A 16430-nucleotide genomic window follows, 5' to 3' on the forward strand; every position below is an offset into this window, starting at 1 on the left:
AGAATATGATATTGCTTATATATGGTATATAACAAAAGGCTACAAACGAACTTATCTACAAAACAGACATAGACTAACAGATATAGAAAATAAACTTGCAGTTACCAGGGGATAAGGGAGGGGAGGGATAAACTGGAAGACTGGGACTGACATATACATACTACTATATATAAAATATTAAAATAGATAACAAATAAGAAACTCCTGTAAAGTACAGAGAACTCTGTGATGACCTACATGGGAAAGAACCTAAAAAAGAGTGGAGATATGTATATGTACAGCAGATTGACTTTGCTATACATTGGTCACTAAGACAACAGTGTAAATGAACTATACCCCAATAAAAATTAAAATAAAAATGAAAGAATGGCCTGAGTGAGCCAAAGCAGGGGCCCAAGGCACCACAGGTCTGCTGGAACAGGCATATTCACACCTGGTCTTTGCTCCTGAGGATTCCAAAAGTCAAAAACAGAAACTCTTTTCTAAAAGACAATTCATTTGAAGTATTAATCAAAATGGAAATTATTTAAAAAAATACATGCACCCCAATGTTCATGGGTATGCAAAAAGAATCTTTAAAAAAGTGGATATATGTACAACAGATTCACTTGGTATACACCTGAAGCTAACACATTGTAAATCAACCACGTGCCAATCAAATTTTTTTAATGGCTTCAACAAGGACCTACTGTAAATAAATAAGCAAATGAAAAAAAGATAAAAATTCTCATTAAGACACAAATGACTTCACATGGAGTCACATACTGCAGACACTTTAATATAATTCATTAGAACCAAAGAGTATATATATTAGACAAGATGACAAGAGTTTAATAACTACAAATAAAGCTATATACTGTAAACATACCACAAATATCCACATCGGTACTTACATTCTACCAGAATCAGAGCCCCAAAGGCAACAACAGTGACAAAGATGGCACAGATGACATTTAGATACACAGCGAGCCATCGGGACGTCATCAAAAGCAGGAACCAAGCCTCTGGATTTGTGAACCGTAATGAGTGTAATACATAAACAGAAAAATCATGTTAGTTGCTTCTGATGAGGGATAGCATTTTCTGTTAAGCTACAGAAGATTTTACACAGGTAAGACAGCAAAGTTACACACTCAAGGAACTTGAAGATGCCAGAAAACTGGGGTCTAACACAAGACAACATATGCAACACAGAGGAATCAGTCCAGGAAGCATGCACTGAAAACTTCAACCCACAGGTTATCACAGAAATATGATCACAAGAAGGAAAATGGAAAATTGTCTCATCAGAGCATTTCCTGCAGTGCTGGGCCTCAGCATGAAGATCATTCCTCTCACGAAGCCGACTGCTCCCTGCTCTCTGACAGCAGACAGCACAGCTCACACTGTTTATAGTACCTTCTGCCCTCACTACAGGGCCCTGCCGTGTTTATTCTTAGTAGCCAGTGTCTACATGACCATCAGCTAATAGGATCCGAATGTGACTTTCAAAATGCCAATTTTATCTTCAAAATACAAAAATTATTGGAAAATTTGGCTTGGATTTTATAGACTTAGAGGAAATTTTGAATTTTCTGCCTAGGAAAAAAACTTCACTGATAAAAACATAATCAAGTGGGTGGAAATTATTTCCTCAATCACATCTACCACCCTCCATACTCTGAAAAGAGTCAGCAAACCACAATCTGGAGGGCAAAAACAGCCACCACCTGGTTCTGAAAATAAAGTTTTATTGGAACACAGAAACTGCCATTTGCTGATGTATTATTATCTTTGCCTATTTTTGTGCTACAACAGCAACGGTGAGTAGTTGCAACAGACACAGTATAGCACACAAACCCTATGATATTTTCTATCTGGATCTTCGCAAAAAAAGAAAAGTTTGCTGACTCTTGCCCTAAAGAGACAGAAGTCCACAGGGCACAGTGACGCAAGGACAATGCGAGCCAGTCAGGGGAGAAAAGCATGGGATGACGGGGAAGAGGGGAGCACAGAGGGGATGCTGAGAAGAAGGGGTGGGGGAGGCGGGTGTGCAGAGGGGGATAAGGGAAGGCACAGATCGAGGGACTGGCCAGCCAGGCCACCCGAGTGGGAGTCAGCCTCAGAAGGCAGCACATTCCATCCTTAGAAATCATCTCCAGGAACTTACAGACCTGAGTGCAAATCCTGGTGTGCATCAAACAGCTCCTGAAACTTCTGTTCAGCTTTGTACGCCCGGATGGTCCAGAGTCCCCGGAGAGAAGATGCTAAGTGGGAAAATACAGGGCTCCGTGCTGGGGAAGCAGAGAGACACAAGACAGAGAAAGTCAGGGAGGCTGGATGCGAGGAAACCACTGCTTCCTGGGCTCTGCAGCCACACATCCTGCCCAAGGGGAATCCTCCACGTGACCCTAAACTCCTGCTCACACCAAGCTTCACTTTAATGACCTGGGAATGAGAGATTTGCTTTGAAACTATCTTTGATCAAAGTCAAATCACAGATAGATTTAGATAAAGAAATTCTTGTTCTTTCATCAAGATCCTCTCAAACATACCTCCCTCCAAATTTTTCTGGCATCTCATCAGGTGGAAATTGTCCAAAATTTCTAAAATAACATATTGAAGTATAGTTGATTTACAATAATGTGTTAGTTACAGGTATATAGTATAGTCATTCAGTCATTCAGACCTGCTTTGCAACAAGACTGTTGAATGACTCCACTTCATGAGTGGCCTCAAATCATAAAACGTCTGAAGCCCTGTCTACACAGAAGACCGAATGGAGCTCATCAGTTCCTCTTCTGCCTCCCCAGGTCCTACCATCCTACTGAGTCATATAGGTAGAACGTCACATACACCTGACTCTACTGCTCCCCACCCATCCTAACACCTCACCAAACTCGACCTCACAGGAAGTTGGCTGCTTCTCCTGATGAGTGAAAATGTCTTCTACAGATTTTATGAAACTGATGATCACTATCATTTTTGCAAATAAAGATAAGTACCTCAAGTGTTTATTATTAAAAACAAAACATACAAAAGCCACAATAAAAAACTCCTTTGACTGGATGAACTGAGATTTTTTTTTCCACTTAGTAGATACAGAGAAGCAGAGACTCAATATGTGTCTGTTCTTGGCTTGGTTTCTAGAAGGTTAAGTTGGTATTAATTTGCAATAATTATTTATGCTTGAGGTCTCTGATACAAACATATTCTCTCCGTACTTTTTGGCTATTGTTTTATAACTTTTAAAAAATATATAACAGTCTATTTTCCTTATTTTTAATATTGATGAAATGTGTGCATTAATAAGAGAAATTTGATTATTTCATCATCTGTGATTACCTATAGAATAGACTAATTAATCATAAAATGTGTTCACCATTATTCTGTTTTTTTGCTGCACCTTGCAGGATCTAGTTTCTCAACCAGGGACTGAAGTGGTGGCCCCTGCAGTGGAAGCACAGAGTCTTACCTGTAGGACCACCAGGGACATCTACGTTCCCCATTATTATAAAACTAGGAAGGTGAATGGAGTAATCAACTAAATGCATACTGAACAGATCCTCCTCCTGAGTTCTCCTAGGTGATTATTTTCAGCATCATTTATGTGAATAGCTTTGAAAAAGGGGTACACAGTGTGGTGTCACCCCAAATACTGACAATGACAAAGAGCAAACCTGAAAATAACACGGCTTATCTTATCAATAGGGCTTCCATGGTGGCTTAGACATTAAAGAAACCACCAGCAATGCAGGAGACCTGGGTTCAATCCCTGGGTCAGGAAGATACTCTGGTGAAGGGAACAGCTACCTACTCCAGTATTCTTGTCTGGGGAATTCCATGGACAGAAGAGTCTGGTGGACTACAGTCCATGTGGTCGCAGAGTCAGACATGACTGAGTGACCAACACAGATCTTTTCAATACATTTAACAACTGCAACTTACTAGAACATGTGAAAGAATGCATTTTTTAAATATATTACCTCTGATATATATTTCCTGAGGTCTCTTTTCCTTTCCTTGTCATTTCTGGTAATCTTAGGAGAAGAAAAATTCTCTATTTTCCTTCTACATTAGTTTCAACATGATGAAATACTTTCAAGAATAATATTAATAGAGTGGATACTCAGCATTAGGAAGTATGTTATGAACAAGACAGAAGTGGTTTCTGTCCTCATGGTGCTCACATCCGTTCTCCTTGGGCTAAAATGCAAACTGCAGCTGACTCACCGCCAGCTCCATTTGCCTTAAGGGCCAAACCTACTCTCAGGGGCCAGAACTTTCAATCACCTAATGTTAACAGTGAGGAATTCCACAGAACAGTCTGCAGGGTTTCAGAGGTCTGCACTGCCCTCCCAACCTGAGAGCCCTGTACTCACTTGTACATTCCAGGCGTTTCACATCTCGTGACGTCTCTAAGAAATATCGCCGAAGAAAAAAGAAAACGATGCCAAGGGGAATCACAGGTATAGCAGCCCAAGGAACTGCAGCCACCATCACGCCCACCATACTAATCATAAGTAGAAATGTCTGAAATAGCGAAAATACAGAGGCCTTTGTGTCAAGGATACTTCTCAAAGATAAACCTTATTGATTTGTTAGGAATAAACCCCTTTCCTTGAAACTTGTTGAAATAGCAGGGAATGCTTTCCCTTGCAAATAAATACACTTATAGGTGGTCCTCATGATGTTTATTGCATGTACCCAACACTATGATAAGAACCTTCTAGGTATCAGCTCTTATGACACACTCAGCAGCCCTTTGAGGCAGGCATTACTGCTTTTAACAGAGGAGACTATTTGAGGCTCAGAGAGTAGGAGCTGCATCTCAAACTTTCAGGAGTCAGCAGGTGTTACTAGAGAGATGAGTGAGCAGGCATCACAGATGAGGAATCCAGTCCCCTCAGCTATCCAAGTAGGGATAAAGAAGTGGTTAATTACAAATTCAGTGTAACATATCTAGTAAGAGTATTATCTAATTTTACAAATGGAGACATTGAGGCACAGGGAGAGAAGAAGCAACCTGATGGACACTGCAAAGCCTAAGTCATGAAGCTGGGAAGCCCATGTCATGAGCCATTATGACATGTTTAAGCTTGCCCCCAATTTACAGTCATCTTTCTATCATTATACTAAGTATTAAAAATGCCCATTCCAAAGGTTAACTATTGTAACAATACCAGATTCCATTTACAATGTGTGTACTATGTGTAAGGCCCTGTGCTGAGTTCCATGAACATTCTCTTAATTATCACATTATCCCCCGAGATGATTTTCTTTTGGGAAATGATCTTGGTTTAAAAAGACAATAGGTAGAATAGAAAACAAAATCATTGGTTGATGCTAATTTAAGCATCCATCTTTATCAGGAAAAGTATGATACCCTGGAAGACAGTATCAAGCAATAAGAATGAAATAAACATTTAGTGTCTGCCTGCTATGAAAGTTGGGTGGGGTGCTAGGGACTTGCAGATTCACCCAGTCTGGGCCAAGGCCTCTGAAGCTTATGATCTCAGATGGGTACAAATCCATGTTGATCTGCATGGGGTGCTGGAGAAACACAGGGAAGAATACCTGAATATTTTTATACAATTCTAAGACTTAATACTGACTTTATAGGCTTGTTTAACAAATAGAAAGAACAGCATGAATGATTTGCAGGAAGTAAATGGAAATTTTGACCAAAAGGGAGCTGGGATGAGAAGGTTGAGATGCTTGTCTGAGTTAACACTGGCTGTTCTTTAAGATAAGAAATACAAGTTTGGCAGGGTAAGTGGTTGTCCTAAAGTTTCCCAGGAAGGTATTGCTTATGCTGGAGAAGGAGAGGAGAAGTTTGTACTCAGGGAATCTGAGAGCCACAGCTGCAGGCAGGAAGAACAAACAACCAGAACTGTGACTCTGTAGTCAGGAGCCCTTGGGAACTGAACTGCATGATCTGGATGGAGACCCATGTGCTTTTCCTGTTTCTTCCTGCCTCTGCCATGGTATCAGGAAAACTCAGAGTGAAGAGGATGGAGTTCTGAAGGAATAAATTCTAATCATAAGTGGAGAAAAATAGGGTTGTCTGACCTCCCTCCAATTATATCTACAGAAAACAATTTATTACAGCCACTGACTTGACTGTGCATCCTACAATACTACAAACTTCATGTTCATGGGGAGGGGTCCTTCCAGCCCCTTCTATGTCTAGGCTTTAGGTCACTTGGCTTGCCATTGTTGTTTGTCAAAAATAAAATAAAATAAAATAAAATAAAATAAAATGTCAATTATAAAAAATCCAAATTAGTGGTTTTTAGCAGACTTGCATCATTTGATGGACAACATTCATCCATTTCAATAATCTGGGTCTCCCCAGGTGGCTTCCCTAGTGGATCATTAAAGAATGATGAGGTGAATCATTAAAGAATAGTCATTAAAGAATCTGACTGCTATGCAGGAGACCCGGGTTTGATCCCTGGGTCAGGAAGTTCCCCTGGAGAAGGAAATGGCAACCCACTCCAGTATTCTTGCCTGGAAAATCCCATGGACAGGGGAACCTAGAGTTCAGGCTAGAGTCCATGGGCTCAAAGAGAATCAAACATGACTGAGCAACTAAACCACTCCAGATGAGGGCATTTTATGACTAACCCAGCCTGGCAGGTAACCTGGGAAGCAGAGGGAAGATCAAAATGAAGGGCTCCATGGTAGTTGTGCCAATGCATTTTCCTTAGGTACCCACTGAAGACCCATTACTAATGCTCTCAGAAGCTCTGGAGTTAGGTTCAGACTTCATGGCCCTAAAATCTAAAGCAATTCAAAGAGGATGTATCTAAAAGTTTTATTACACACACACACACACACACACACACACACACACACACACACACACAGCATACTGGTCTCCCTAGTGACTCAGATGATAAACAATCTGTCTGTAATGCAAGAGACCCAGGTTTGATCCCTGGGTTTGGAAGATCCCCTGAAGAAGAGACTGCAACCTACTCCAGTATTCCTGCCTAGAGAATTCCATGGACATGGGAGCCTGGCAGGCTACAGTTCATGGGGTCCCAAAGAGTTGGACATGACTGAACACTTTTCCTTTCATATGTATATACATTTGTGAATCTTTTATTGCCAGCCATTTCAAACCCTTTACAGAAGTTTGTAGAAGATGAAAATAGTATCTAAGCAAAAAGTCAACATCTAAAGAAGGAGACAAAGGATCCTTGTGTACAATAAACACACAATAAATCCTTTCCTTGAAGCCAACTTCATTTTTTTCTCCTACATTCCCAGGAATTCAAAAAAGCCCAGTTCAAGCTACACACACAATTCCCCCTCATCTGGTTGGATCCCAGACCCATCTGATGGACCACAGCACCATGGCCAGTGCTTCTGCACCTCTGTCACACTATGGCACAGAGACAATGATGGATATATAGAAAGAAGCACACTGACCCAGAAGCAAGTGACCCAAGTCCTGATATCCCCCAAATAAGAAGAATCATTATGTTTATGTATTTCCCATTTGGAGCACCATTTGGGAAATTCTATCCAAAATTTATGAATCCACATGAACACATAAAAAAATTCTGAGATGAAATCTTTCAATTGAGAGAAAATGGTGATTTTTCACAATTCAGAAAAATTCTTTAGTTTGCAGAGAATGGCAATCTATACCTGGAGGAGAAATTCCAGTAATCCAATACTGTGGTGAGATAGGGTTTCCCTGGTGGTTCAGATGGTAAAGAATCCGCTTGCAACACAGGAGACCTGGGTTTGATCCCTGGGTTTGGAAGATCCCCTGGAGGAGGGCATGGCAACCCTCTCCAGTATTCTTGCCTAGAGAATCCCCATGGACAGAGGAACCTGGCTGGTTACAGTCCATGAGGTTTTAAAGAGTCAGACATGACTGAGTGACTAGGCACACAAACTTAACACAACCAAGGGGCAGTGAAGTCTTCATGTAAGCAGATAGAGTAGTTCTCACATCTCAGGAAGTTTAGAGATTAGCTCTGGTTCCCAGATCCCTCCTTCATCACCTCTATCTCTCCTTTGATATCACCCAACTCATTTCAGTTCAGTTCAGTCGCTCAGTCACGTCAGACTCTTTGCGACTCCATGGACCGCAGCACACCAGGCCTCTCTGTCCACCACCAACACCCGGAGTTTACTCAAACTCATGCCCATTAAGTCGGTGATACCATCCAACCATCTCATCCTCTGTCGTCCCCTTCTCCTCCTGCCTTCAATCATTCCCAGAATCAGGGTCTTTTCCAATTAGTCAGTTCTTCATATCAGGTGGCCAAAGTATTGGAGTTTCAGCTTCAGCATCTGTCCTTCCAATGAACATTCAGCACTGATCTCCTTTAGGATGGACTGGTTGGATCTCCTTGCAGTCCAAGGGACTCTCATGAGTTTTCTCCAACAGCACAGTTCAAAAGCATCAATTCTTCAGCACTCAGCTTTCTTTATACTCCAACTCTCACATCCATACATGACTACTGGAAAAACCATAGCCTTGACGAGATGGACATTTGTTGGCAAAGTAATGTCTCTGCTTTTCAATATGCTGTCTAGATTGGTCACAACTTTTCTTCCAAGGAGCAAGTGTCTTTTAATTTCATGGCCGCAGTCACCACCTGCAGTGATTTTGGAGCCCAGAAAAATGAAGTTAGTCACTGTTTCCACTATTTCCCCATCTATTTGCCATGAAGTGATGAAACCGGATGCCATGATCTTAGTTTCTAAATGGTGAGCTTTAAGCCAACTTTTTCACTCTCCTCTTTCACTTTCATCAAGAGGCTCTTTAGTTCTTCTTCACTTTCTGCCATAAGGGTGGTGTCATATGCATATCTGAGGTGATTGATATATGTCCCAGAAATCTTGATTCCAGCTTGTGCTTCATCCATCCAAGCATTTCTCATGAGGTACTCTGCATATAAGTTAAATAAGCAGGGTGGCAATATACAGCCTTGACGTACTCCTTTTCCTATTTGGAACCAGTCTGTTGTTCCATGTCCAGTTCTAACTGCTGCTTCCTGACTTGCAAACAGATTTCTCAAGAGGCATGTCAGGTGGTCTGGTATTCCCATCTCCTTCAGAATTTTCCACAGTTTATTGTGATCCACACAGTCAAAGGCTTTGGCATAGTCAATAAAGCAGATGTTTTTCTGGAACTCTCTTGCTTTTTCGATGATCCAGCAGATGTTGGCAATTTTATCTCTGGTTCCTCTGCCTTTTCTAAAACCAGCTTGAACATCTGAAAGTTCTCGGTTCACATATTGCTGAAGTCTGGCTTGGAGAATGTTGAGCATTACTTTACTAGCATGTGAGATGAGTGCAACTGTGCAGTAGTTTGAACATTCTTTGACATTGCCTTTCTTTGGGACTAGGATGAAAACTGACATTTTCCAGTCCTGTGGCCACTGCTGAGTTTTCAAATTTGCTGGCATATTGAGTGTAGCACTTTCACAGCATCATCTTTCAGGATTTGAAAGAGCTCAACTGGAATTCCATCACCTCCACTAGCTTTGTTCATAGTGATGCTTCCTAAGGCCCAGACTTCACATTCCAGGATGTCTGACTCTAGGTGAGTGATCACACCATCGTGATTATCTGGGTCGTGAAGATCTTTTTTGTACATTTCTTTTGTGCATTCTTGTCACTGCTTCTTAATATCTTCTGCTTCTGTTATGTCCATACCATTTCTGTCCTTTATTGAACCCATCTTTGCCTGAAATGTTCCCTTGGTAAGTCTAATTTTTTTGAAGAGATCACTAATCTTTCCCATTCTATTGTTTTCCTCTATTTCTTTGCACTGGTCACCAAGGAAGGCTTTCTTATCTCTCCCTGCTATTCTTTGGAACTCTGCACTCAATTGGGTATATCTTTCCTTTTCTTCTTTGCTTTTCACTTCTCTTCTTTGCACAGCTATTTGTAAGGTCTCCTCAGACAGCCATTTTGCTTTTTTCATTTCTTTTTCTTGGGGATGGTCTTGATCCCTGTCTCCTGTACAATGTCACAAATCTCTGTCCATATCATCAGGCACTCTGTCTATCAGATCTAGTCCCTTAAATCTATTTCTTACTTCCACTGTATAATCATAAGGGATTTGATCTAGGTCATACCTGAATGATCTAGTGGTTTTCCCTACTTTTTTCAATTTAAGTCTAAATTTGGCAATAAGGAGTTCATGATCTGAGCCACAGTCAGCTCCCAGTCTTGTTTTTGCTGACTGTATAGAGCTTCTCCATCTTTGTCTGCAAAGAATATAGTCAATCTGATTTCAATGTTGGCTATCTGGTGATGTCCACATGTAGAATCTTCTCTTGTGTTGTTGGAAGTGGGTGTTTTCTATGACCAGTGTGTTCTCTTAGCAAAACTCTATTAGCCTTTACCCTGTTTCATTCTGTACTCCAAGGCCAAGTCTGACTGTTACTCCAGGTGTTTCTTGACTTCCTACTTTTGCATTCCAGTCCCCTATAATGAAAAGGACATCTTTTTGGGGTGTTAGTTCCTAAAGGTCTTGTAGGTCTCCATAGAACTGATCAATTTCAGCTTCTTCAGCATTACTGGTCACGGCATATACTTGGATTACGGTGATATTGAATGGTTTGCCTTGGAAACGAAGAGAGATCATTCTGTCATTTTTGAGACTGCACCCAGTTACTGCATTTTGGACTCTTTTGTTGACTATGATGGCTACTCCATTTCTTCTAAGGGATTCCTGCCCACAGTAGCAGATATAATGGTCACCTGAGTTCAGTTCACCCATTCCAGTCCATTTTAGTTCGCTGATTCCTAAAATGTCGATGTTCACTCTTGCCATCTCCTGTTTGACCACTTCCAATTTGCCTTGATTCATGGACCTAACATTCTAGGTTCCTGTGCAACATTTCTCTTACAGCACTGGTGCTTGCTTCTATCACCATTCCCATCCACAACTGTGTGTTGTTTTTGCTTTGGCTCCATCTCTTCATTCTTTCTGGAGTTATTTCTCCACTGATCTCCAGTAGCATATTGGGCACCTACCGACCTGGGGAGTTCATCTTTCAGTGTCCTATCTTTTTGCCTGTACTTTCCTTATGGCTCAGTTGGTAAAGAATTCAACTCATTTAACTCCATAAAATCACAACAATATAAAACATTGGTGAGTCTTGTCTATATGACGAGATCTATACAAAACCCTGAATTTCCTTGGGACTCAGAGGTTAAAGAATCTGCAATGCAGGAGACCCGGGTTCGATCTCTGGGTCATGAAGATCCCCTGGAAAATAGAATGGCACTCCACTCCATTATTCTTTTTTTTTTTTTTTTTTTTTAAATTTAGGAGACTTTATTGCTAAAGTAGCCATGAATTACTGATTAACTCCATTATTCTTGCCTGGAGAATTCCATGGACAGAGGAGGCTGTGAGACTGCAAAGGCTGTGAGATTACAGTCTGTGAGATTGCAAAGAATCAGACACAACTGAGCAACTAACATGTGCACACACACATACAAAGCCTAAGACTAAGCTTTTCTAAACCTGCTCTTTGCTTGGGATACATTAATCACATTCTTCATTCCTCATTTGGCTGCCTTGGATATTTTCACAACCACGTCAGCTCTGGGACCTGGGTATCTGCCAATTTGCTCCCAACTGAGAGTCATAGGTAACTCCACTGAAGAGTGAATGGTGAGGTTTGGCTCACAGTTTGTTAACCAGCACAACAGGAAGCTTTAGGGAAACAAGGTTTATTTCTTCCTTCATGTTTAGTATATCTCATTGATCAATAGCTTCCTTTCCACTTTTGTCAGGGTTCAACCTTACTACAAACTTTAAGTCTGGAGTCCACTTATTTTCTAATTTAACAAAGTACACCTTTAAAAGAAGAGCACTATAAAAGTATATCAAAGGGAAGCTACTCAACATTCAGTGATAACCTATATGAGAAAAGAATCCAAAAAAGAATGAATATATGTATATGTATAACTGAATCACTTTGTTGTACATCTGAAACAAACACAACATTGTAAAACAACTATATTCCAATAAAATTATAATTAAAAAAAAATTTTAAAAACCTAACAGTCAAGGGTTTTGAGATCCACCTTATAAATAAAAAAACCCAGCATATTAAATTATGTAGAAGAATGAAAATAAGAAAAAAATAGACTCTTGAGAATCCCTGGGACAGGGAGGAGATCAAACCAGTCAATTCCAAAGGAAATCAATGCTGGTTACTCATTGGAAAGACTGGAAGCTGAAGCTCTGATGCTTTGGTTGCCTGATGAGACGAGTTGACTCATTGGAAAAGATCCTGATGCTGGGAAAGATTGAAGGCAGGAGGAGAAGGGAGTGACTGAGGATAAGGTGGTTGGATTGCATCATCAACTCAATGGACATGAGTTTGAGCAAACTCTGGGAGATAGTGAAGGACAGGCAAGCCTGGTGTGCTGCAGTCCTTGAGGCCGCAAAAAGTCAGACACAACTAAGCAACTAAATGACAAAAGAGCTGAATGAAAAAGAAAGCTAACTTCTAAGCAGAAAAATCAACAAACACAAAGTGTGGTTCTTTGAAATCACCACAAAATGCAAAAGAAAAAAAAGGCGGGGGTTGGGGAGTGTGGGTGGGAATTTACCATTCACATGAATTAAAAGAGGATAACATAAAAGATTGGGCTTCCCTGGTGGCTCAGATGGTAAAGAATCTGCTTGCAATATGGGAGACCCAGGTTTGAGCCCTGGGTTGGGAAGATTCCCTGGAAAAGGAATTGGCAACCTACTCCAGTATTCTTACCTGGAGAATCCCACGGACAGAGCAGCCTGACAGGCTACAGTCCATGGGGTTGCAAAGAGTTGGACATGACTGAGGAACTAACACCTTAGCTTTCACTTTAATACAAAAGATACCATGAGCATTACAAAGAAAATATAATAAACACCATGCAGATCAATTTTTAAAATTTAATGTAAAGGGCAAATATCTTTAAAAATGACATACAAGAATAACACAATGACATAGAAAATCTGGATAATTGCATATTGATTTAAGAATCTGAATCCTTTATTTTATTTTACTCTATTTTATTGTTTTGGACATACCATGCAGCTTGTGGGATCTTAGCTTTCCTACTAGCAATCGAAACCAGGCCCATAGCAGTGAAAGTACTAAATTGTGACCACTGGACCACCAAGGAATTCCCTGAATACATAATTTTTAAATTTCCCACAGAAAAGACTTTAAGTCTAGAGGGCTTCACAAAAACATTGTGCAGAAAAGTTTTACCAAACTTTTCCAGGGTGCATGAGTCCAGCAATATCATGATATAAAAACCAGATAAAGACAATAAAGGGAGGAAAAATTACAAACCAAACTGTCTTGGGATATTAAAAAACATACTCGTGAACTGAATCTAGCAATATAAAAAAAGATAATACTGCACAATCTAACTTGACTGGGCAAGTCCAAAATTCTCAGGGTCACCTGTTACAGAGGACAGAGTGGAACCCCTTGGGCAGGAACTGATGTTGTTCTCCACAAGGAGAATTTCTTTTTATTTCAGGGAAGGCTTAGCTCTTAAAGTTTTACAACTGACTGAACTGTGCCCACTGGACTATGTAGGATAATTGTCCCTACTTAAAATCAACTGATTATGGACTTCAATCACATCTACAAAATACCTACAGAGCAACACACAGATCACTTTTTATTGAATGACTGAGGAATGTAGTCTGGTCAAGCTGACACATTAAACTGACCATTAAAAATGGAAATATTTCCCATGTATTTTCACAAGGCTACAAAAAGAATTGATGCTCTTGAACTGTGGTGTTGGAGAAGACTCTTGAGAGTCCCTTGGAGTGCAAGGAGAACCAATCAGTCAACCCTAAAGGAAATCAGTCCTGAATATTCAGGAAAGACTGATGCTAAAGCTGAAACTCCAATACTTTGGCCACCTGATGGGAAGAACTGACTCATTGGAAAAGACCTTGATGCTAGGAAAGATTAAAGACAGGAGGACAAGAGAACGACAGAGGATGAGATGGTTGGATGGCATCACCGACTCGATGGACATAAGTTTGAGTAAGTTCCAGGTGTTGGTGATGGACAGGGAAGCCTAGTGTGCTTCAGTTCATGGGGTCGCAAAAAGTCGGACATGACTGAGTGACTGAACTGACTGAGATAATTCTGATACCAAAAGCTGATAAAATATTTTAAGAAAAGCAAATTATACATGAATATCCTTCATGAACAACAGGTTCAAAAATCCTTGAGAAACTATACACAGCAATACATAAAAAAGATGCTACTTTATGACCAAATAAAGTCTTTTCCAGGAATGTTAAGTTTAACTTTCAAATACCAATCACTATAATTTACATTAAAATAGTAAAGATAATCATATGACTATCTGAAGAGATGTAGAAGAAGCATTTGTTAAAATTCAATACCTATTCTTCATTTTTAAAAAAAAGTAAAATACTTGGCAATTGAGGAATTAAAAGAAACATTTTCAATCTTATAACAGATACCTACCTAAAAAACTGCAATTAATATTATTTGTAATGAAAAAATATTGGAAGGTTTTGCCCTAAGAGTACAAGATTATCTTATCTAACCAATTCTCCTCAACACTAACTGGAAACTCTAGCCACAAGTCAAGAAAAGGAAATGAAAGCATTCATATTGGAAATGAAGATACAAAATTGTCATTATTTACAGCTGACATGATTGTACATGGACAAAATCCAATATCTGAAAAGGTAGAACATAGAAAGGTATCTTCACCTCCTAAAGGTATCTTCATATCCTAAAGATATGCAGATTTCTTAGGATACAAAACATCAACTACAGAAGAATAAAAAAGGTAAACATTAGACTTCATTAAAATTAAACCTTGATCTCCACTAAGGATATAAACAGCAAGCTACTGATAGGAATATCCACAAAGCACTAATATTAAATATATATTAAAACTAAACATCCCCAAGGGGGATTTGAGGAAGGGGTTGGGGAAGGGATCAAAACCCACAGAGATCTCAAAATGACAAAGTCAATGTTCAGTGGGAGAGGCTGGGATACATTCTATATACTTTCCCTGACATCTCCACACAAAGAAATGCAAGGGTGCTGAGACCAGTAAAGGCTGTAAAAGCAAGTGACCCATAATAACTTATTAGGCTGAGTCTCAGGCTTTGTTCTCAATATCCAGATGCAGTAGCCTGTTCTTCTGCACTCCCCTCTCTGAAAAGAAATGACTGAGGACACCTCCTTCACATTTTCTCTTTCTCAGGCTTTTTCACTTCATAAAGCTGCAGTCAGTGTGTTCTGTGTGTGCTGAGGAGGGAATGACACAGTCCCTGGTGGTCCCACCACAGCCGGCATTGGTGACTCAAGTGCATTTGCCCTTTGTGTTCATGAAGGGAGGTGAAGACTCAGTTCAGCTCTGACAAGCTGCTGATTTTCTTCTTCTTTTTTTTTTTTCTGAATGAGGGGTGTGTGGGGAATAAGCATTTTGCAACTTAGTTTTCCTCAATAAATCACAGCATTTTGCTGAGAGCAGCTGTGCGCAAGTTCACAAGCTCAGAGCAGTTCTAAACTTTTTTTTGGAAAATTAAAATGCCTAAATCTAACTTCCACATCTCACCTTCAGTTTCACTTGTTTTAGCAGTAGGAAAACTCCTTGGAGGTGATTTCAATGACAAGAATTGTAGATAATTGAGACTTCTTACTCAGTGTTATTTGGGACTTTGGCAAATTGTATGAAAATTACATTACTCTGAAATATTTAATGCTCAGTTGTGTATCTTGAAAACAACTGATTTTTATCCTGTGAGTCTACATAAGAAAGTGTCCATCAAAATCTTCAAGGACTACAAACCTAGAATCTCTGTGATACAAACTCATGAAATGATATTTATGGGCTTGAAAACTGTCTTTGACAATAACTTTAATGCAACATAATGCCACTTTGCCAAAGGCAAAAGGAGAAGAGGGTGGCAGAGAATGAGATGGCTGGATGGCATCACCAACTCAATGGAAATGAACTTGGGCAAACTCCAGGAGATAGTGAGGAACAGGAAGGCCTGGCATGCTGCAGTTCATGGAGTCACAAAGCATCAAACATGACTTAGCAACTGAACAAAAACAAATGCCACTGTCATCAGACTATTTCTCTTACCTAAAACACACATGTGGTATTTTAAAAATAGTTATCCATTACTTAGTGCTCAACATGCATTAAGATATTATGAAAAAATTAATTTAAATGAATTTCATTTTGTCTTCCCAACAAACCTTAGGAAGTGGGTATTATTTTCTCCATTTTACAGAAAGGAGTGTGTGGCTTTGTGGGGCAGAGATGGTAAGAGGGAGAGCTGGGACGGGGACTTGGAAAGGGAGACTGAGAGGCTCTGCACTGCACCACACTTTAAAGCTGTTGGCATCATGAATGATTATCAGGTGCAATCACACCACATA

At 40.0% G+C, this 16430-nt stretch overlaps 1 protein-coding gene across 1 annotated transcript in view; it reads right to left on the reverse strand.

Moving 5' to 3' along the window:
* Positions 1-16430, reverse strand: part of LOC133049149 (ATP-binding cassette sub-family C member 4-like) — a 165387-nt gene that overhangs the window by 58666 nt on the left and 90291 nt on the right. Inside the window, 3 exon segments of the mRNA XM_061133058.1 lie at positions 894-1004; positions 2154-2273; positions 4362-4512. Coding sequence (XP_060989041.1) covers positions 894-1004; positions 2154-2273; positions 4362-4512 — 382 coding nt within the window.

This window comes from Dama dama, chromosome 30, assembly GCF_033118175.1.
Source record: "Dama dama isolate Ldn47 chromosome 30, ASM3311817v1, whole genome shotgun sequence".
Classification (NCBI taxonomy): Eukaryota; Metazoa; Chordata; class Mammalia; order Artiodactyla; family Cervidae; genus Dama; species Dama dama.